The sequence below is a fragment of the Plectrocnemia conspersa genome, unplaced genomic scaffold, assembly GCF_051122295.1.
Source record: "Plectrocnemia conspersa isolate PC_06_02 unplaced genomic scaffold, ASM5112229v1 ptg000008l, whole genome shotgun sequence".
Taxonomy (NCBI): Eukaryota; Metazoa; Arthropoda; class Insecta; order Trichoptera; family Polycentropodidae; genus Plectrocnemia; species Plectrocnemia conspersa.
Window position 1 is genome coordinate 10,053,212 of NW_028277172.1, and position 24,676 is coordinate 10,077,887.

The window sequence follows — 24,676 nt, forward strand, 5'->3', positions numbered from 1 at the left end:
GAGTTTAAAATTGTATGTTGTAGTGCTAAGCTACAAATCTGCATTAAGCCATAAAACTTATTTTATATTGCCATTTTAATCTAATTGATTTTTTATTTTTATTTAATATCTAGCTGATTGTATTGTATTAAAACAGTCTTAAAATATTAAGCAGTAACAACTTATAAAAAATATGTTTTACAAATTGCCTTTGCTTGTATTAAAATCACTTCAGATTTTTGCTGCAATGATTAAAAGTTTAGTCAAAGAATGTAATAACTTTGAATTATAAAAGCATTTTAACTCACTGATCTTTTAGTTTTAGGCTTAATTTTTCAATCTACTGAAATGACTTCATATAGAATTTAAAAAATCATTCGGTTTTCTTTTCGCACATACGTATGTGAATTATGGTTATTGTCTGAATTGGAAGACAATTATCGCTGCCAGCGGTCAGATTGTTAATTAAACTATTTCCACGCTGTGTCGTCATTCGATTATGGCTTTTTTACCAGTTGTCCCCGACAATGGGTCCGCGAGCTCTTTGTGTCGCGGCTGTCAAGTTTGTGCGATCAAAGGCGGTTAGAGAGACAGAAAAAAACACTTAACACCACACCAGCGACAAGTACGGAATTCTTTCCGAGTACAAACTGCACTGGTTGCGTAATGCACCTTCGGAACTTAACAGTTTCTTAATACGGTCGGCGATAATTTGACGTCGGCCCTTGTAAGTGCTCAGGATAATCGATTTGATATGTAAGGAGTCTCGTGTTTAAATACTTGTAAAAGTACCATTAGCCCACGGTGAAGTGAGAAAAAACGTCAATATTATTCTCTTCCTAGTTTACAATAATTATATGCATTTAATTTTGATGCCTATTTTGTGGATTGGTTATAATTTTTATTTGATCTACAATATATGACTGTCTTCTTAACAAAATGTATTACTTCCTGTATTGCTTATTTGTGCACAGTGCTAAAATGTTAATCCATCAAATATTTTTAATACTAACATTTGATGGCGATATAAATTGGTGATGTCTTTTGCACGTGTAATATATTCTGTCCCCATTTAGATTGATTTTTTATTTTATATTTGTTAATAATTAGACGTATGGTATATAAATTATATTTAATTTTAAGCTAGCATGTTATCATCTTTGAAAAAGTGATCGCGCCTGATTTATGCTCAAACTGTGATACCCATTAACCGCGTGCGATTAATCATCGATACGAATTTATGCTTCAAAAGTTATTAATTCTTCACTTTTGTTAATTGACACTTAATTATATCGAAATTTGAATATTAACGCGCGATCACGCACTTGGATATAAAAGCAGAAAAAATTACGTTTTCGATACAATTTCTAATGGGTAAGCGCTCAGTGTGACGCCCGAGCAACCAGTTTCAGCTAGCATTGTAAATATTGATTAAAAATGCAAAACGACCGTTTAATAACACGCAGCGAGGCATATTTCAATATGTAGAAGCTACAAGGTGATCAATCATGAGCAAAAAAATGGAATTTTAAAATAATTTCGTATGAGAGCTTTCAGAGCTTTCAGCTACGTGTGTTTGTTTGGCTTCGTGCGTTCCGAACGGTCGTGCGGCAAAACCATAAGTCTTCTACGTGGGAACTTGAGGAATGTCTTTTGTGGTGACCGCCACTGTTACACTACAAAACCTGGACCGGCAAATAAGACAAATTCACCACCGGGTAGCCAGCCGGGAGAGGACTCGTGTTGGAACTTTATCTCGGTTAGATCGGCGTTGTCTCGCTTTATTTTGCACATGCTCGACGCGAGAAAAATCTCACTTGTAAAGGTGGATATCAATTACTACGATAATATTTATAAAGATGAACTTGAAAAGAAACATTTTTAATTCAATATAAATAGAATAATAAAAATATCCTAAGCTTATAAAAAAATAATTATGATGAGATAAGATTAACAGTTTTAATCTCTACTTGTAAATTTTAAACAGTATCGCCACTATTCGTAAAGTACTCATTATATATATTTTGAATTAACTAAAAGCTCTTTTAGTATAACAGTGTTAATAATTGAGCTGCTATTTATAACTTGTAAGGCTTAAATTTATTTTTTAAATTATTTGTTTAACTTAAAGCACAACATGTCACAAACATGCTTTTTTTATAGTCGCTGATTCAAAAATATTATCAAATACCCTTATCGCAAATAAAAACATTTTTTTAAATAATTCAAGCTTATGTACATATAACTATATGACAAAAACTGCAACAAAAAATTAACCATTTTAAAACAATATATGTAAATTGGGGAAAATAGTAAATTATACCATATGAATTAATCCAAGAAAAACTACTCCATCTAATTATTTTTAACTCACTATTACAAAATCAAATAAATTTATATGGGAAACTCTACTGTGTGTTCAATATTTTACTAAAATAAAATAACATATTTGTACGTCTAAATAAAATGGCATTTAACTTAAGAAGTCATTGTTATAGCTTATGAAAAACAATTAACATAAATTTTATAATACATACAAAAATTTTTACAACCAAATATTTACATTTGAATGCCATCTGATAAGTAAAAATATATAAATAAACACCAAACAAATTGACTGAAAATCTCAATTCTCTACCTACTATTGTTTAATATATAATTATATTAAATTCTAGTTATGTTTGCAATATTAATTAATTAAACATTAAACCTAATTTATCGAAAATAATACATTAAATAATTTGGGAGATGTAACAAGGTTCTATGACAACTCCACAACCTCTATTTTTGTAAAAGAAAATTTATATTAGTTAATATCTAAGTAAGATAATTTTATTATAGTATATGGATTATTTTGCAATAATAATATTTAAAATATTTAATTAAGATGTAAGATTCAATATATAAGGTTTAATATATAACTACTTGATATATTTTTATCAATAGAATAAATATTTTAAGAGTTAGCAATATTTAGAGTACAGTATTTATTATCGGTATTTCAGATTTTATTTTTTTATCTTATATATATTTCGGTATTAGTTTGTTTTACATTAATTAACATTTCTTTAAGCATTTGATGTATACAAATAAATAACTGCTTCTATTTATATTATACAGGTGAAGCAATAAGACTTTCTAAAACCATAGAGATTTTAATTTTTAATATAAAATTGTTTTTATTTATATGATCTATATGGTCAAGTTTTTTTTTATTTAATATGGAATGTACATAAACACAAAAACATATATGGTGTTAGAGGTATTCGAAAAATTCAGAAGCGGCTTCTTTTACCACTCAAAGACAAGGTCCAAACAATCAAACGGCGAGAATCCTCCGATGGACCATTGTCATCTGGTGCGCGTACAGAATCGCCTCTGATTGCGAATGAGACCAAGATAGACATTTTTAAATTGAACCAATTACCTGCTTGAGTGGCTTCGATTTCGACATTCATATAAAAAAGTATAATTCACTCACCTTCCAGTATAGAGTCCATCGTCTGTCTGTATAGCGAGTTTCTCATCCTGACAAAGAACAGTTCTTCCGGTCTCTCTGGTAGATAGTAGACGACTAATTCTGTGTGTGGAGCTATCGGCTTCACGGCTTCATATATGGGCTCTCCTTTTACTTTGGTACACACTAAGTTCACCTGAGGTCCGTAGTGCTCGGACACCCTCAGGAATCTGACCCAATTGCAGTGCCTCACTTGGACTCCGCCGGTGGTGGAAATTTCATCGTAAAGTCCGAACCTGTGCCGTATCTGTGGAGAAAAAAAATACATTATACACCCATATACAACACATAATTACACCTCTGAGGTTTAGTGAAGGCAATTCGCGATTTTACATTCTGCGAAGGACAAAGGGGCCGTTTCGAAATCACACCTTCAAGCGTTTACAACCTGAAGTTATATTGTAAAAGTTAAGTTATATTGCTAAAAGCTATGAGGAATTTCACTTAAAAGATAAAGATAATTTGCGTTGTTGTAAAACGATAATGTGTAATAACGTATAATTGTAAATTTACGCCTATGGTATAATATCTAATATTTAATTCAATTTAAATTTTATTTACATATCAAAATCTGACTAATTGGCCTTATAAACTTTATATCTAGTAACATTGGGATGTACAGTTACAAAGTATGAGCCAGCCATTGTATTAGTCGTATTTTTGATGCGATATTTTAAATGTAGGTTTTTAATGCTAAATAGAAAGATGATGTCTTAAATAGCCAGTATAAAATATAGTGATATATGATAATGTTAGTATAATACTTAAAAAAGCTTTTATTTAGTATTATTCTTTATTTATTTTAAAAATCAAGAGCAAATATTTCTGTTAATGATTAGGATTATTTATTTACTAATAAACTAGTTTTTTCCATGTTTACATCACGAATAGTAACAAACAATAAATCGGCATGTGGTTTTTTTTATATAACATACATATTTTATAAAATCCTCATTTTTAAATTAAATATAAATATACGACTTTAATTATTATCTAATTGGTAAATTTAGTTTATAATATTAAATATAATAAATTCCGATTTGCAATATATGCGAAAATCTTATGTTTTCTGCCCCAAAAATGAAGTTGTTAACGTATAATATTTTTTAATTAAATCGGCAACCCTAGCAATAACTGTTTCTGATGTCATCAATAATTTCTGATACTATTCCTGATTTTATATCATACAACCGTTTTTTACCCTTTTCATCTTGGCATTTCCCATTATTTATTACAGCGTAGTGAATTCCCATTGCCTTTTACGCAGGATTGATGGATTATAGTTTTATTAGAGATTTAATGGCAGTGTTTTTATTTTCATTTTATAAATTTTCACTCTTCGTCATACAAAGCAACAACACTCACTACGCTCAATATCGAGTTTCTGAGAATTATTACTTGCCAATTGGATTCAGCGTGTATTTATGTCCGGCAGTGTGAAGACATGCTCTGAAACTCCATTTCCATTCTTCCACGTCAATGCACAACCAATATCGCCCTTATCTATAAGCCGTTAAAGAGATTGATAGCGAGATTTTACCCGAGATACTCGAGATGGCGAATTAAAAAAGCAACACGATACCGCAATTGGATCGGTATCGACGTTTTAAACAGATATTTTTTGCCGTTTCAAATTATTATTGCTATGTAGTAAGAAGTGGGTACTTTAGACGAGTCTTGAAAAGATGTAGCATATTACAAGAAGACCTCACGTGTGTTCCCCTCATCAATCTACCTCCCACTGTCACGGGTCATTCTAAATACTCAATTTTAAATCGAGTCTACTGTGTGCGGTGCGCGTTATTAGTTTTGAAGCAAATTGAAGTTGATTTTTCAACGTATGCATTATGGAGCTTTGCTTTTTTTACGTGAGTTGAAAATTAATTATAGTGTTTAAAACTTTTTTTTTGCTCTTTTTTTAAATAAAGTAATTTTTATATGCATTAAATCATAGCATAAAGAAAGTGTACTAGATTATCAAATATAATATTTTTCTTTGGTATATGCTTTTTATTACACAATATTCATATTAACAGATTTTTTAATTTATGGAGCATAAGATTTAATTAAAAAATCTTAAAATATTTATTAAATTTTTTTTTTTTAATTTATTTGATATGAAATCGTTAAAAATCACTAAAATAAATATGTGAGCGAGTGATTAACATAAAATGCATAATAGTAACTTAAAAATATAATTTAATTTATATCTTTAAAAATACTATATACCAATTCTTGAATGTGAAAGTGAAAAGCGTGAGAATTGCCTCTTAATTTCCTTTAGAAGTTGAATTTTAATTTATTCAATTTATTTATAACGTAGTTAATTCATATTTATCTTCATACAATAATAATTATATCTGTGTGTAATAAATTAAACCCACGTGAGATGTTAACGTTTGTTTTTTTAGTACATTATTTGAACCCATAATTTTTATTCAGTACATTGCGACTCGCGCGTTTAAACATTGTAAACTGAGCGTTATATTTTCTTATTAAAATCCGTAAAAGTCGCCGAGCAGCGACACGTATTCGGCGAAGAAGCAACCCGGGCAAAAAAAGCTGTCCTTGTACGCCAAATGCGGTCCTGGGAAAATTAAGCGACGACACGGTCTTTTTGCGAGTCAAATTAATGCCCGAGATTGCCGCCGGTACAAAAAGGTATTATATACCAGTGTTTATCGATTTATCTGGCAAACGGGATCGAAGTTTCAGGAAAAAACGAGACGGGAATTTCCGCCGAAATGGAAAGTGGACGCCCCAAACAGCGGGAGCCCGATGATGATGACATCTCATGCATTTTAAAATTCGCGCTGATCCGGTGGCGGTTTCGATGTCGGAATTTATGTTGTTAAGTGTATATGTATATAGATGTGTTATAAATTGTGTAGAAAAACTCTTATGATGGCATTTGAGTCGCTTGAAAAAGAAAAACTTGTTATCTTTGATTTATATATTTTAGATATACTCAAATATTTAATAATTATTAAAAACAAATATAATTATAAATCAACATAATTTTATTATTGATTATTTTAATTAAGCACTTAAATTTACATAAATTATCTTAAAAATAATTTATAAAATCCTCTTTTGATTTGAACGAAACAGTTCATTAGATTCGATGTATTTAAATATATGTTTATTCTAATTAATTTAAAATACTAAAACTTGCTTTACTTGACAATTAAATAGGTGTATTTATATATAATGCGAGTAATTATAACAAGTCTTACTTTTTTAATATATTTTTAACACAATGGTACATCCAAAGTTTGACATTAAAATGTTAATTTGGCTTTTTTAATTGCACTTATCTATGTTTGTTATATATTAATTACTAATTGAAAATAATTTTATTTTTTTCAGCAAAATTGCGCAATTTAATTGGTTATAATTTAATCTTAATTGCTAAATTGCTTTTACTAACTAAAAGTAGCCCATTCAACGCTAATTTGGCTAATTTATTTGATAATAATTCTAAAAAAATGTACATATCTTAGTAAAATATATATATATTTGGTTATGTTGCTAAAAAAATTAAGGACAACAGGGCATCTATTCCAATTTTTAATACTAATTTTTTGCTTACTTGCGTTTTTTTATTTTATAAAAATATTGATAAAACCATATTAGGCTAGTGTTTTAAATGTCACCTATTATTTCATAATAATATTTATATCAATATTTTTAATTTAAATTATTGAATAATATAAGTAGAATTTAATAGTTCACATCAGTCAGATAAAAGTTTTTTGCTTATGATACTGATGGTTTATTTATTTTTTTAGAACCATAGCGCTGCTAAATGTAGCCCATATACCACTTGTTATGCTAATTTTATTAGCACTACTTTTAATTCTTTTTTAGCACAAGATCCACCTTAAATTAACGAAAAAATGTTTATTTATGTAGTTGCGCTTATTTTTTTATAACATAATTTTTTATTTACTAAAATGTCACATTAAAAAATACTTTAAAACTTTAAGAGGTACTTAAAATGTGCTTTTTTTAATTTCATACTAATAGTTACATTAATATTTTTTTTTAATTTCAATTATTAAAAAAATAAGTAGAATTTAATATTACACATCAGTTAAATAAATAATACTTTGCTTACGTTACTGATAATTTAATCTATTTTTTTAGAATAATAGCACTGCTAATAACAGACCATAAACTACTTGTTATGCTACTTTTAATAGCCTCACTCTTTTTAAATTTATTTTTTAGCACAATAACACATCTAAAATAAATTGCAAATTCTTGCACTATTTTATTTTATTTTATTTACTTACTACAGTGCAACATTTAAAAGTATTTTAAGACTTTTAGTTGGTTTAAAATGTGCTTATTTTAATTTCCTAATAATATTTACTCTAATATTTTCTTATTTTAAATAATGTACAAGTTAATTTGAATTTAATAGTACATATTAGTAAAATAAATATTTTTTGCTTATGTTACTGATAATTTAATCGTTTTTTTTCAGAACAGTGTCGCTACTAAATTTTATTGACTATTTAATAGCTCCACTCTATTTAAAAAAAAATTATCAAAATGAGCCACCTAAAATAGTGCACCTAATCTCTTTTTTATATTTTATAATATTTTTTAAAAATATTTATTTACTGCAATGACACATTTAAAAGTATTTATTAAGCTAATTTTAAGTGTGCTTCTCTTAATTTGATATTAATTTATACATTATATTTTTTAAATTTAACTAATGAAAAAAAAAATTCAATAATACACATTAGTGAAATAATTTTTGCTTATGTTACTGATGGTTTTTTTTTCAGTGCGAAAAGTAACCCATAAACAGCCCCACTCTTTTTTAATTATTTTTTAGCATAATGACCCACATTAAAAATCAGCAAAATACTTATTTGCCTACTTACACTTTTTTTTATTTTATAATATTTTCTAATTAATATTTATTTAGTATAATGATATATTTAAAAGTATTTGTAATGCCTTATTATGTCTGTTTTAAATATTCTAGTTATAATTTTATATTATTATTTTTAAACTGAAATTATTGAAAAATAAGTAGAACATCATAGAACATATCAGTCAAATAAATATTTTTTTGCTTATGTTCAGAACAATATCGTTGTTAAAAGTAGCCCATAAACCATGTTAGGCTACTTTTAATAACGCCACTTTTTTAATAATTTTCAACATAATAACCCACCTAAAATAATCAGCAAAATGATCACTTGGCAACTTGTGCTCCTATTTTTATTTTATAATATTTTGTAATTATTATTTATTCTGTGCAATAGCACATTTAAACTTTATAAGGCTAGCTTAAAACTTGCTTTTTTTATTTTATAATAATATATGTTTAAATAAATTAAAAAATTAAATTAAATTTATTCATATATCATACAAATAAATATTTTTCTACTAATTTTACTGATAGTTTATTAAATTTTTCAGAATTATAGCGCTGATAAAAGTAGCTTATAAACCATGTTAAGCTACTTTTAATAGCGCTACTCTTTTTTAATTATTTTCTAGCACAATAATTCACCTAAAATAATCAGAAAAACGTTGACTAGCCAACTTGTACTTTCTTTTTATTTTATAATATTTTCTAATTATTATTTATTTTGTGCTATGACACATTTAAAATTATCAATAAAACTTTAAAAATGCTTTTTTTATATAATATTAAAATTTATTAAAATAAATGAAAAAAATAGATAGAATTTCTTTATATCATACATCAGTCATATAAATATATTTTTGCCTATATTGATATTTGTTCCCCAGAAAAATAGCGTATCTAATAATTTTCAGCATTATTTTACTAATTATTTAATTATTTTCTCAGTTTAATTTTGCATCTAAAAGTAGACAAAAAACGCTTAATGAGCTACATATATAACACTTTTATTTTACATTGATAATCAATAAAAATATTTTTTTATTTATTAATAGAGCTTTAGTAGCTTGAATAAAATATATAATAAAATACTATGAAAGTTTATTTACTATGTATATGTTTTATATTTTCTAAGCTATGTTTTTCTAAACTCAAATTGAAGAGAGCGACTAGATTTATTTTTACTACACTTTGTTTCGGTACTTTACCGTCCATGCATCAACATAAAAACTTTAAAAAATTACCGATCGCCTCCTCTGTAGTGATTCGATTTGATTCGATTCGATCATGCCTCTTGTAGTGTATATGGAGCGTTTTTTCACGTATTTTCTTACATTCGGTTTATTATTATTTTAACTGTTCGGATGGTCGGGTTTGCCAGCGGGGCGCCGACACCGGCCTTAAACGTACGTGCCTTGTACGATATTTATTCTCGGCTGGCAAAAACTACTGTTGCAATAAACACGATTTATAGTCGTGTGCGTTTAATTGAAACGTCTTATCGCATTATGGATAGGAGTGATAGCCATTAGCGGCGGGTCTCGGACACGCACACGCGATCAGCTTGTAAGGGACTTTAACATAAATTCGTTTAATAAGTTGAGCATGTGCAGAGCGAATTTTTAGCGACACGAGAGTTATGATTAGTGTGCGTGGTACAATTATTCAATGTAAATTTGAGGAAAATGTAAGAATTTCATATGAAGTATTATTTCAATTAATTTGTGATACTGAAATTCTTACTTTTTTACTTATTTTCCATCAATCATATACATTTTGCATTCACAATTGACTACACCTAAAAAAGACGCTACCCTTAAATTTTATTTTGAGTCGAATCAGTATATTGAATGATTTTTAATGCTACAAACCATATAAAATATTTTGTTATGGGTTAGTGTTTACAAAAAAAATAAGCAATTAAAAAATGTTTGTCTCACTAAACTACTAGTTAGAAATGTTACTACACTTGCACCAAGTTGATTATACTAAATTTGTCACTCTGAGGTGTTTTATAATATTTTATTATTTTTAAATAAAACATATTGATTGTGGCGCTTTTAAGTGTAGCCCTCAATATGTTTCCGGTCGTCTAAAAATATTTTTTACACGCTTGAAAAAAAATGTTTGCTAATTTATTTTTGTGATTTTTTTGGTTCATTTTTTATTGATATAAAAATACAAAACATTTTCGATACAGTGTTATTTATTATGAAACGTTCTCAAACCGTTCCGTAAATTTATTTATACATTCTTTTGTAAGCGTTCATGCGTATGCATGAACGTGTTTTGGGTTTTGGGTGGAAAAAATCAGGTTTCGCATTGGTCAGCTAGCAGCGGCGGGCAGTAATGAATTTGGATCAGTTTGAGAATCGTGTACCGTTAAGATCGCAGCGTTTGGTTTTCATCTCGTTTAATCCGGATAGGTGTATAAATCACGGGCGGCTTGCATTTTGGGCCGAGACGTATTGTCCGTAAATAAGCCCCAGGCGTCGAATAGATTCAGTAGCACAATTAACTTTTACCAACTAATCACCCATTGAATGAATAATAAGAGGGCCATTAGCCACCGGTGGTGGGTGGTGTAACCAATCTTTTATTAATATTTTGAATCACCTCGGCTAAAATAAAATGTGTGTTTTTTAATAAACCAAAATATAAATCACTGGCAATATTTTTTAAATTAATAAAAATATATCAAATATACACATTGCCATTGTATTGTATAAGTCAGTGACTACTACCTGAAAGACCTGGTTTCGAATCCTATATATATAATATCTGTGAAATCAGGATTATTGACTATATGTTAATAATATTCCGACCGACCGTCACAAATTAGGTTTTCTTAGATTTTTTTGATTTTGTGGATGAATATTGTGATGAATAATTAAAATAAAATTAAGCTAGCTAGTGAATATTGACATCAATAGCTTAAAAGTAACAATATATATGTCCGACTACTTACTTAGTAGTTATTGTAACGCGTTGGGCTTACGTCTGTTTTAATGCAACGGAAGATTTTTAAATATTAAGTATACAATTTATTAGGTTTTGTCGTTTTATTTCGATTTTTAGTTTAACGAAATAATATTGTTTATGTTACTAATTATCCCACCTATTTGCTTAAAAATATGACAAACGACGAGCTTAGCGTTGCTAGTAACCATTTAAGACTACTATCTTAATAATAATGTATTACATAATAATAAATATATAGAGTAGTAGTTATACGTTTTAAGCTATAATGTTTATTTGAGTGCATTCTTTGCTCAACGGTGCGTCGTCTCCAGCAATATTATATTGAAGAAATAAAGGTTATAGCACATTTTTAACCTCAAACTAATCTTATTTTTTTAATAACAGATTTAATATATATTGGCGTATTATATAATCACACGTTATCAATTATTATAAAATTAAAATATTATGTTAGCAAATATATATAGTCATGTATGAACAAAATATATATAGTCATATATAGTATATATATATATATATATATATATATATATATATATATATATATATATATATATATATATATATATATATATATATATATATATATATATATATATATATATATATATATATATATATATATATATATATATATATATATATATATATATATATATATATATATATATATATATATATATATATATATATATATATATATATATATATATATATATATATATATATATATATATATATATATATATATATATATATATATATATATATATATATATATATATATATATATATATATATATATATATATATATATATATATATATATATATATATATATATATATATATATATATATATATATATATATATATATATATATATATATATATATATATATATATATATATATATATATATATATATATATATATATATATATATATATATATATATATATATATATATATATATATATATATATATATATATATATATATATATATATATATATATATATATATATATATATATATATATATATATATATATATATATATATATATATATATATATATATATATATATATATATATATATATATATATATATATATATATATATATATATATATATATATATATATATATATATATATATATATATATATATATATATATATATATATATATATATATATAGTCATGTATGAACAAAAAATGATAAATAAATTCCCCCAACTTATAAATAATATTAAATTATATACGTGTTGTGCATATCAAAGAGTATATTGTATTAATATTTATTACAATATATAATTTAAATATTGTATTTTATAAATATAACCTAAACGTATTTTTTGCCTGAATTATATAAATGTATAAAATGTATATTTATTGCACATGCTTCTCAATAGTTTTTTTAATAATGTGTTTCGCTCTATATTTTTGTATTAGTTTCTATAAAAAATAAGAGAGATTATTAATATTTTAGCAAAATAGTCATGTAAGTGAAGTAGTTGTTTAAATGAATATCCATAAATTATGTATCATAGAATCGAAACAACTCTATAATAATAAACAATATTTTCATTTAAATATATATCACAGATCCAATTGTTAGTATGTATCTGACCATCTGCTCAAACATATCTTGTATATCACTTACTTATCTACTAACCTCATCGAACACGGTTGCCTAACCAAAATCGTAGAAGTTCGATGTTTAAGATAAGAACCGAAATAACCAGTTCGTTCACATATGAACACATATACGCAGGCACACACAATACGATGACCAAAGAACAGCAATCACAGGGTGTTCAATTAGAACTTTATCAAACACGAACCGATTCCAACGAGGTGTGGGTGAGCAACAATTAAAACGTATTAGTTTTTCACACGCTTCCCGATACCGAAACACAAACGGCGGCATAAATCATGAAATGAGTTTTTTTACGGTAGCCGCCGCCTAACGACCCATTCTTGGTTATTATGTAAGAGGAGAAAAAAAAAGATGGGTGGTCGGATAAAAAAATGGGTAGCCATAAAGTTGGCAGGATCAAATTGGTTTTACGGATATCGCCCATCGATAGAACGCCCCGGGCGGACGAGCGCGGCTACGCCCCTGACCAGCTTCGAATCGGACGACGGAGAACGTTAATTAATCCGATATTTATAATATGTGGCTAATAACAAAGTGGTGGATGCTGCTGGGCCCCGTGATTGCATACCGAGGTATCAGTGTCATAATCTCGATCGGTGATCGCTCCGAATGAGGCCTGGGGCATGTAAAAAAATGCTAATAACCACTGGCCGAGAGTCGAGCGAGGGGTGTGTGAAAAGTTCACGACCTAAAGGAGATTGCATAGAAACACGAGATTTTACTTTACTGAGCCTTAAAGATTTCAGATAAATACTAATGATACATGTATTAAATTAAAAGGAAAGAGTGAGACATATAATGAACAGTATATTTATATAATATGTTTATTAAGGACGGAATAGCATTGTCCGTAACGTCTCAGACTAGTAACTTTGAGGTTGCGAGTTCGAGCCCCGGCAGCGGCACTCAAATTTATATTTATAAAAATACGCTATTATTAAAATACGACCCCAGCTGCAGTGACATCATGTAATTATAAATTGTACAGCACATAATAATTTATAATTAATAATATAGATACCACCGATTCCCAGACTTTCAGTCTGGTGTAGGGATTCCATTACCGGTAATACCGAAACCGGTATTACCGGTTTTTGATGAAAACTACATCTTCGGTATTACCGGTATTACAAAATAAAAAACCGGTAATTACCGAAATTTATGAATTTCGTTAAAAATTATATATTTTAATTATATTTTAAGTCCTATTTCTTTGCTGACTGGCATTTCATGGTCTACGTCTACAACAACACAAAACAGATGGGTGTACATTTCTAAGAAGCTTTTATATTTTATGACCCCCAATATACCTAATTTATCTGTACGGATTGGAGTCAGCGAATGGCCGTCGGAAGTAATTCAGATACATTTGACAGCTCTTTTGAATAGCAGGTAAAAAAGGCCGGCCGGAAAGGCAAGATCTTTTTCGGTATGTTTCTCAAAAGAGTCGCCAAATTTATACAGTTTTGTTTTGACATCCTTGCTGATCAGTAATACGCGCAGCAGAAATTAGCACAATTTATTCGAAAGTTTTACAATTTCTACACAACCCAGAACAACAAAATCACAATGATCACAGCATATTTAAATTACCTTCAAAAACAACGATAACCAAATTAATAATAGAATTGATAGAGAAATTAAATTTATATGAAGAGGAAAATGAAAATGAAGATGATGAAAATCCTGAAGAAGTTATTTTAAATGAAGATATGCCAAGTGACAACAATTTTTGCTCATTAAAAGGAAAATTATATAAAAAAAATGCATCAAAATCTTCATTATAATGTGCGAAATGAAAGAGTAAATAAAAGCTCGAATTTACAAACTACGATTCGCAAAGAAATGAAAACTTTTTGCGAGGAAAACATTCGTGGTAAACATTTAGAAATGGTTTACCAATATTTAAAAACCATTCGTCCTACTAGTGTAGAGTCCGAGAGAGCCTTTTCAGCCGCAGGATTAATTTGCACGAGAATAAGGTCTAGGTTAGCGGACGAAAGTTTAGGTACATTGTGTTTTTTAAAATCCTATTTGAATACAAAAAAATATTGTAAATAAATTCATTCTATTTTTTTTCTGTTTCTTTTTATAAAATATTATGATTTAATAAACGTAATGTAATGATTTGAATGTATGTATTGTAATAATGTAATAATTAGTTTTAATAAATTGTTTGACCTCCTCATTGTTATACAATTTTATCGATTAATAGTACATTTTCAAAAAAAATGTATTGTGTATCTTTTATAAAATTTAATAAGTTTAATGATTATGAAAGTAATTAACAATTAACTAACGTAAATTAGCAAATTAATTAATTATTAATAACCAATAGTTAACAAATTAATGATAAATGAAACAATTGGGAGAATTAATAATAGAAGTTGAATAAAAGAAGACGGTATTACCGGTAAAAACCGGTAATACCGTCGATAGAAATATTTTTTTCGGTAATACCGGTATTGCAAAAGTCGGTATTTTTGGAATCCCTAGTCTGGTGGTAATACTTGCAGGTATTCATTACGCCTGATTGACTTACTCAGTTGGTAAAGATTTGCCCGTTGTAACGCATTGGGCTTACAACGGAAGATTTAATAAAAAATAAATACGTATCTAACGAATGTATAGATTATATTGCTCAACATATATTATGTATATATATTTAATTATTTTAAATTTAAACTAATAAATAAGTATAATAATAAATGATTTTTTACTATAAAAAGATTTTTATTAATTTTATTTACTTATGTAGAAATTACAAATCTAATATTTAAATTTATTATTATTATCTATTATAGTACTTTTATGTTTATTATTTTATTGTTTTAAATACTGTTATAACAACGATATAAGTGTTGCATTGATTTTATATTAAAAACATTTATTTTCTATGTTTTTTAATATTTTTATAAAAGTCCAAAAATAAATACATTAAATAAAATTATAGCTTAAAATTGGCTAATGTAGACAGTTTTTACTTTATTGCAAAACTGTAGATATAACAATTTTGCACATTCTAGAAAAATATTGGTAAACCGTTAGTGGTTTAAAAATATTGCATTTTATAAGAGCAACATTTTTGCATAAAATATTATAATTATTTTTTACTTTTTTTTAGATGTTGCGAACGTAGAGAATGAAATGAACTATTTTAGCCTAAATTTTACTACTGTCTAACGCTTAAAAAATGTAATTTGCTATTGTTTAACGCTTGCATTTAATTTTTTTTAATTTGTGGCAATTTTTTGTGTGATTTTTTATTTTGTAAAACACAAGAACGCTTAATTGACCTAAATATTTAATTGTTCTGAAACAATATTTTATATTCTCGTTTAAGTATATAAGCAATTTTATAGTTTTGTGAAATTAAACATAAAATTTATTTATAATAGGCGAAAGCCCAATGCGTTACAACGGGGTAAACACAAGTATAAACTGCATAGTAGATAATGAGACTGAAATCAAAGTTTGTATATCATTATTATATATTTTGTTAATTATATACTATTCTAACAGCTTGCAATAAATATATATTAACTTGATTATATTATAATTATTCATTACAATATTAATCCGCAAGATTATAAAAACTAGAAAAAATTGTGATAAACGATTGCAATTGTAATCATATAATAATCACTAATTCTGATTTACAAGATACGATATAAAATATTAAAAAAAACACTTAATCCAAATGAGACTTAAACCCAAATCTTTCAGATAATATACACCGTTTGGTCTAACACTAATTGAAAATATGTCAAGATTTTTTCTTTAAATTTAGTTTTATAAAATATTATTGATTATTTTTATATAAACACACATTTTTTTTTGTATTAAGCAAAATTTTTTTGTTCCTTTTTTTCTTTAAATTACTTTTTGTAACGAAGCAAATTTTTTTATTTTTTTAATTTGCTATTTAGTATATTTTATAATTATAGTCGATTGTATTACATTTTACTTAAATAATTACATATACAAAATATAATATTTATATAGCACATATTTATACTATTGTAATGTTATGCGATAATTTAATCTTGAATATTAAGCCTATATTTAAGTATAAATATAAAATGCTTTAGTACATCTTGCTTTAGAAACACATATTTTTAATGTAAATAAATAAAAATTGTATTTTTTGCCTAATAATTTATATTATGCGATTTTTTTCCCAATAATTCATATTATTTTTAATTGCGATATTTTTAAAACTAGCAAAGTGACATAATTAATTTGGTTTTTAGCGTTTTTACATATAAATATAACAGAACTTAATAATTAAAATATAATAAAATAACTGAAAATTTAAAATTGTTGTATATTTATTTTATGGAAAATACTATTTTCATTTTAAAAATGTATAATCAACTATTATCACTTATAATCAAATAAATAAATAGAACGTATCATAATATATTACACTAAAGCATAAAAATGCGTTTTTTTTTGTATTACATTAATTTGTTGCTATTGATCATATTACAACTCAATTTTATCAAATCGTAAACTCTTCATATGCTCCTTATATATTCATAGTTTCATTATGGAAACAATACTAAATATTATTATCATTGATTCATCGCCAGAAACCGATCGTGTGTATCTCACTAAAACCGAGCAGATAAAATCATAAGTAAAATAAAACAGATTCACTCCGAAGATATTTGAACTATTTAACCCAGTTGAGCAATTATAAATTATTTAGTCGAAAATCGTTGACAATGATTAATGGTGAACTTAAAGAAAAAATCGAATTATGTTAGCCGTACATTAATTACCGTTAATTAACAAACGTTTTAAAGTGGCGAACGTTTTACTTAGTTGTGTTATCGTCTATTTATCAATATAACGACCTGTAACAATGCGAGCAAAAAACTTCCATCAACCAATAAATTGCTATTGAATATTCAGAACGGTACAGATTAAATATATTAAATAAAAAATGGTATGTGGAGCTGTCTGTCGCCTTTAACCATAATACGCTAATGTTATTTAGACGTAAGTTGAATGCAATTAAGATCATATCGTAATTTTAGAGGTAGTTTGATTTATAAAAAAAATATTTAGGTTATAATTTCATACGTTATAGTCGGATGCTAACATCAATGAAACCTAATTTTTAAATGATAAAATATGTCCATAAATATATTAAATATATTTATTGTATTGTTTTTAATAATAAATATCATTTGCATATGTGTATATCAGATTATACATATTTTTTAAATCATGCGTTTGCTCACAAATACAACGTTTGACATTTTCATCTTAATTCGCCATGAGTGTTAAAGAAAATCAACTACAGCATATTTAAGATTCCGTCGAATTCTCGCCGCCGATACAGCCTTATAAATAATCGGCGCACGGTGGCTCCCTTCACGGTAGCCCTTTGTCCGATTCTATACGGTACTGTGGGACTTCGTCACAAACAATATCGGCAGGCGACCATTGTATAAGGCGACAGCGATCGACTCAAAAAAAGCATAAATAATTCAAGAAAAACTCCAAAGAGGAGCAGTAGAATCTTGTTAAGATCCAGACCCATATATGATAATTTTGGCAAAATTGTATATAGACTAAGGGCGCGATCATACGTGCGCGTCTAATGCACGCACGATCGGCGCGAGAAACCTTACCTTGCGTGCGCAATGTCCTCGGCATAATTCTAAATTCCTTCTCGTTTGTGCCATACAAATTTCGCGTCCAAAAGTTTTTCGTCTCGTCTTGACCAAAGTCGGCTTTGCACAAAGGCGTGCGAAACCTTCTTCGGATTCTTTGCGAAGGTGACATGGCCGCCTTATGCCGCGGCACCCGTTGGCAATTACCAAACGATACAAATGAGGCACTCTTCGACAATCGACAAAGAAACTATTTAGTAAATAGAATACCATATCGTTGCAACAAAAAACTAAAAATTTCTGAACGTTTAATGCTATAGAAAAAATCTAAAGCAGTTAGATACAAACCAATCCTATTAAATTGTAATGAGTCATTTAAAAACATAATTATCAAGTTCAATTTATGCCCATTTTATTTATTATACAAAGTTATGAGAAAGCATATAATAAAAATATGCTCTAACGCTACGAAAACATTGATATAAAATCAAGCGTTTTATTTTGACAAACTAAAAAATATCATAAATAGTATATGGAAAATATGAAAATAATCTAGAAAAGCTAATGAAAAATATTCGTAAGAATAGCATATAGAGCGTAAGAAGAAATAAATTAAAACCAAAATAATTACAATATTTTGGTCAATGTTTTTAAGAACTGAACATAAATTATTGTTTTCTTAATGACGTATAACCTACACACGTTTTCATAAAAGATAATTATTATTTAATTAGCTAATAAATATAAATATAGTTAATCAATATTGAAATAGCTTACTCTAAGGCAAACAAAAGATTAACCCTTTTAACTCCAAGCCCATCATATGATCAACTCGTCATATCGCATTTTTTTAACAAAAACTAAAAGGTGTTAGTTATTGATATAAGCTTTAAAAATTAGCTTAACTGATTATTTATTGTCAATATATTTTCCAAAGCGTAAAGACATAAAATTATTAAATAAAAGTGTTTCGACACCAGATTAAAATCAAAGTTTGTAAATCTGTGACGTATATTTTAATATTTTTAAACTATTATTACACCTTGCAAATATAATATGTCATTAGGCACAACTGATTTACTTTTAAATATTAATCCATAATATCAGAAGTATCTAAAAAATTGTACCTAATGATCGATTGCAATTAAAAATATATACACTTATCCCTCGATTTACGCGGTTAAGAAAATACATATACTCCAAATCAGACATATTTGGTTACACGTGTGTATGATTTAAATACTGGCTCACTCTCACTTATTGCACTTAAAATTTACATGGAACCTCTCCCACTGCCCATGCAGTTTGATTTTTAAAGTGCACTAGTATCGCTGATTTTTTTTCACGTTGACTTTATAATGTAAAGAAACGTTTAAAGCTACGCGTGAATACTATATGAACGTTTTTTACCAAATTTTTTCTATGTCTCGATTTACGCGATATTTTCTGGAACGTATCTACCGCATAAATTGAGGGATGAGTATAGTTATCATTCATTCCGAACTCTTAGACACGATAAAAATAAAAAATGCTTAGTTTATACAAGATGCATACCTATGTATTTCATAAATTAGTCACTGACTCGTACCACTGGTTTATCATGCTAATTGAATAAATGTAAAATATTTTTTTACGCTTGATGACTTAAATATTGATAATTTTATTCATGCCATAATATCTATTATAGTTAGTATTAATATATTTATAACAATTATATGCATTTCAATATTAATTAACATGTATAAAGACAATAGCACTGAAAATCTAGTCGCGCTGCGAAAAGACTCGCGCAAATCAAGCCTCGCGACGATAGGGTTAAAAATACATATTTACTCTCAAGAACTGGCAATCATAGAAATATTTAAATTACTAATAAATTTTACTTTTTATCTTTGCTGTAGACTTACAATATAAACAATAAATTTTAAGTGTGTCAAATTTACTTGATTGTGAAAATGTTAAAAATATTAGTTGATCGTTAAATATTAATAAGATTAAATTTAAGATTATTTTTAAAAAAAAATTAAAAATAAATAAAGATAATTATTTAATATAAATAGTAATAGGGTTAATTTTAAATAAAAATTTAAATAACACTCGAATTATATAGTAAAAAAATAGATTATGCAAAAAACTAATGAATCAAATAAAACAAAAAAATTAAGCCTTTTAGTAAACTTTACTTACAATAACTTTTATTAAGTTTTCCAAAACACGTATATTTTATTTTACTTGTTTTTTAGGAACAATTAAACAGTAACATAACAACGTTAATTTGATAATTTTTTTCCTAGACTGTGTATCATATAATCCTGTGTACTTCGCTATTGCCATTACATACCTAAAAGTGCTTCCAGATTATGTATTTATGTACAATTGTATTTTAAATATATTTATTTATTTAATATGTATCCTTCGTGCCCCGTTCTCCCCTACGTGTGACGAAAGTACAGTTGCCAAAAATCGGCGGCCAATTCTGTGAGCGCGGTCCCAACCGCTCGTATATCTTATTGGGTGTATTGTTTCAGTTCATTGTTGTCGCTTCTGTGTGGATTACCGCCCTCTCGGCGAGGTCCACAAAGGCTTTTAAGGGCCCGCCGACCGCTCCTGCGGGAGAGGTGGCCCTCTATATTGCTTCTGCTTCTGCTGCTCCACCGTGTTTGTTTTGCTTCGCCTCTTTTTTGCTCCTCTCTGCCGTCCATTGTCGGTGTGAAGCGTTTACAGATAACTCTTATGCGATATACACATGTATAACAATTTCGTACAAGGTGAGTATCAAAAATCGGATAATACAAGAAAAAAAGCAATAATATACATATCATATATGACTAATCTAAAACGCAAATCCTAATTTGCCTTAATTTACGATTGAAACTACGTGTATTTATTTAAATAACATCCAACTAAGTGACACTATGAAATATAGCTTTAAAATTAAGCTGCTGCTTTTTATCTACATAGTAATATGTTATTATACTCTAATATTCAGTGGACAAATACAAATAAACGCAGAATTCACGCGATTGCTGAGAACTTAAATTGCTTATCCATAAGACTAGGAAAACCTAAGTTTATCAAATTTGTGATGATAGATCTGAATTATAATTATAATTATTCCGATCTCTTATACAATATAGTAATAGACACGATGTAAAAGCATATTGATCCATATGGATCATTGTGTCTTTGCCGGAAATTTTCTAATTTTTATAATCCCGACTCACTGGATTCATGTTTTAGTTTTAATTTATGTAACTATGTAGTGCAAGAAATAAATTAATTGCCTGTAAAATAATATTTAAATAAAGAAATATTATTGGTTATTAATAAATATTTTAATTAATTATGAATTACTTTCATAATCGTTAAACTTTCTAAATTTTATAAATATGCATAACATAATTCTGTGCGAAAAACTAATCAGTGAGGACGTAAAAGGGAAATGCTTAATTTATGATTTTACATACTTTTTGATCAGTGCCGTATTTGCAAGTACTTAGGAGTGACTTTCAGCAAATATAAAGAATGCCACTTTATGTATAAACGATTTGCAACTGTTTGTTAATCAATTATTAGCTACCGAATAATTAATATTTGACGAAACGAAACAAAATAAAGGCGCATCAAGGATCATAGATTTTGGAGCGGCGCTAGTCACTCAGGTATATTGCGAAAAAAAATGACTACCTGTGTTGCTCAAGTATACACGTTTCATTCTAAAAAAAATTAAATTCCATTTAAGATAGTATAAATGATTGTTTTACAAATATTCGATCAATAATTCGAAAATTAATATAGTTGAAAATCTGGCAAATAATTCGAATACTGGACGAGATCCCAGCTTCCTCACTCAGTCTTTAGAATACAGCTCAACTAAAATTGTGCATAATAAAAATAAACAGGTGTCTATTTTGGCTGCAAAGTCACACTTTTTCGGTCTTAAAACCCAAAATAATTAAATATTAATCACTAATTCTAATCTCCCAGACACGATAGAAATTGGAAAAACACTAAGATACATATGGGATCCTCCAGATATTAATCAGCGACTTATACCACTATCTATCGTGATTCATGAATCTTTGTTTCAAAATATATAAATCAATACTATTGTTACTAAAATAAAGTCATAAAAATGATAACAAAAAATTTACACCAGCCCATAAAGTACAACAAACAGTGACTGTTTGTAGCTGTAACGGTTTACTGTTACTCAATAATGGTTTGTGAATTTTCTTCATTCAAAATGCGGCAATTTTGCTTGTTGAAATAGCCTTTTAACCAAAAATGAGCCTCAACGCTGAACGAAATCTTGTGGTGGAAATGAGGATCAAGAGCAATCTTGTTTTCGGCACATTCATCGAACGTACGACACACGCGATAGTCAAGAAGCTTCAATTCTTGCACGAGATGGATCTTGTAAGCTTACAAACCAAGATCTCTCCCTAAAATCTTTCATAAAGTGGAAGGACAAAGCTCCAATTGCTTTGTGCGATAGCGAATCGACTCATTCGGATTCTCCTCAATGCTACGCTTCACAGGAGTAACAATTTCTTCGGTGCGCAGTGTACGACATCTCTACGTATGCGTATTCTCAATTAGAGTATGCGTGGTGCGAAAACGATTCATTGTTTTTCGAATTGGCGTTTAAGTCGATCGTAAAATATACGTAGAATTTAGACCGTAAAATGTACGTAAAATGTACGAACTGAACCACAATTTTCGAAATAAATTTTCATAATTTGCAAGAATTATTCTGGCGTAAGTCTTTTCATGGTGAAATGGCAAAGCAAACTGAGCTATCAACTGTCTCTAAAAAAACACCTTTGGTTGCCATCCGCGGTCAAAGGACTAAATAATCTCACGTTGAATATTCAATACCTTAAAGGAATACGCTCAAAGACACAATTTCATATATCTAAGTCTCACTACGGTATGGTACAAGTCATCCCATAGAAAATCGCTGGATGTCCCGTTCTCAATCCGAATTTGGAGATCGCGTTTCTTGGTCTCCTTTTTTGTTTGCTTTGCCGGCACCGGCGCGGAAGAATCGTACGAATTTAATAGTTTTTTGTGTGCTCACATATGTGCGTCTGCTATTCGGTCCGGAATGCCGGCGTGTGATTGTAGGCACCTCGTTAAAGAGCAGCGCTCGTGATTGATTCGTGCTCAGGCTGCCTGTTGCCCCGTGCGTCGCTGCCCCGGTAGCGTTTATGGGGCGATTTATTTCACTTTTTCCACCAGCGGTCGACGGCCATTAATCATGATGGCTTCGGTGCTCCGGCCCTGACTTGACATCTCTTTGTTGCGCTTCTTTGTCTTTAAGACAGGCGTCTTTTTGCGGACGGCGAACGAAACGGTATGGTTTTGCCATAAACCGCTACGGGCAGAATTTTTTTTCTGAAGGACTAGATAAATTTTGTATCGAAACAGCATCAAAATAATAACTGGACTATCTACATATTAAAATCGTATTATAAACTGATAAGAAAATTAGATGTATGTATTTATATTTTAGCTCTATTATAAGTTGCTTTTCCCATAAAGTTTTTATTTTAGATATGATTTTCTTTGACAATCAATTTTAAACTTTTTTTTTATAAAATTTTGAAAAATGTGTTATCAATATTACTTTATTAAAAACACTGCATAAAATTAGTGCTGATTTCATCTGTATTGCCGACTAAAAAAAATTTAAGAAATATTCAATATATCCGTCTAGACTTTTATACATATTGTACATCACTAAAGGTGAAAAGTACTGGTTTTTCTTGTCTTCATTATTAAAATACGTATCGGTAGATCTGGTGCGTTACAGATCAGGTGTTGTTTTTTTCCCCCATCTTTTTACATCTCGATTTTTTTCGCCGCGTTAAATTCCGAGTTCATTCATTCAGGTTTCGAGACCTGACCGTTGATCATCATACCCATTCACCTGTGGGCGAAATATTTTTATTTATTTTTTACCTTCCTCTCTCCGCCTTTCGGTAGGCTGACGGTAATTTACCGGTA

General features: G+C 28.2%; 1 protein-coding gene across 1 annotated transcript in view; it reads right to left on the bottom strand.

Annotated features, from left to right (window-relative positions):
• The window catches only part of LOC148232923 (uncharacterized), a 164,374-nt gene that overhangs the window by 88,458 nt on the left and 51,240 nt on the right, over positions 1-24,676 (bottom strand). The window contains exon 2 of the mRNA XM_088189863.1: positions 3,461-3,743. Coding sequence (XP_088045989.1) covers positions 3,461-3,743 — 283 coding nt within the window. The remainder of the gene's footprint in view (positions 1-3,460; positions 3,744-24,676) is intronic.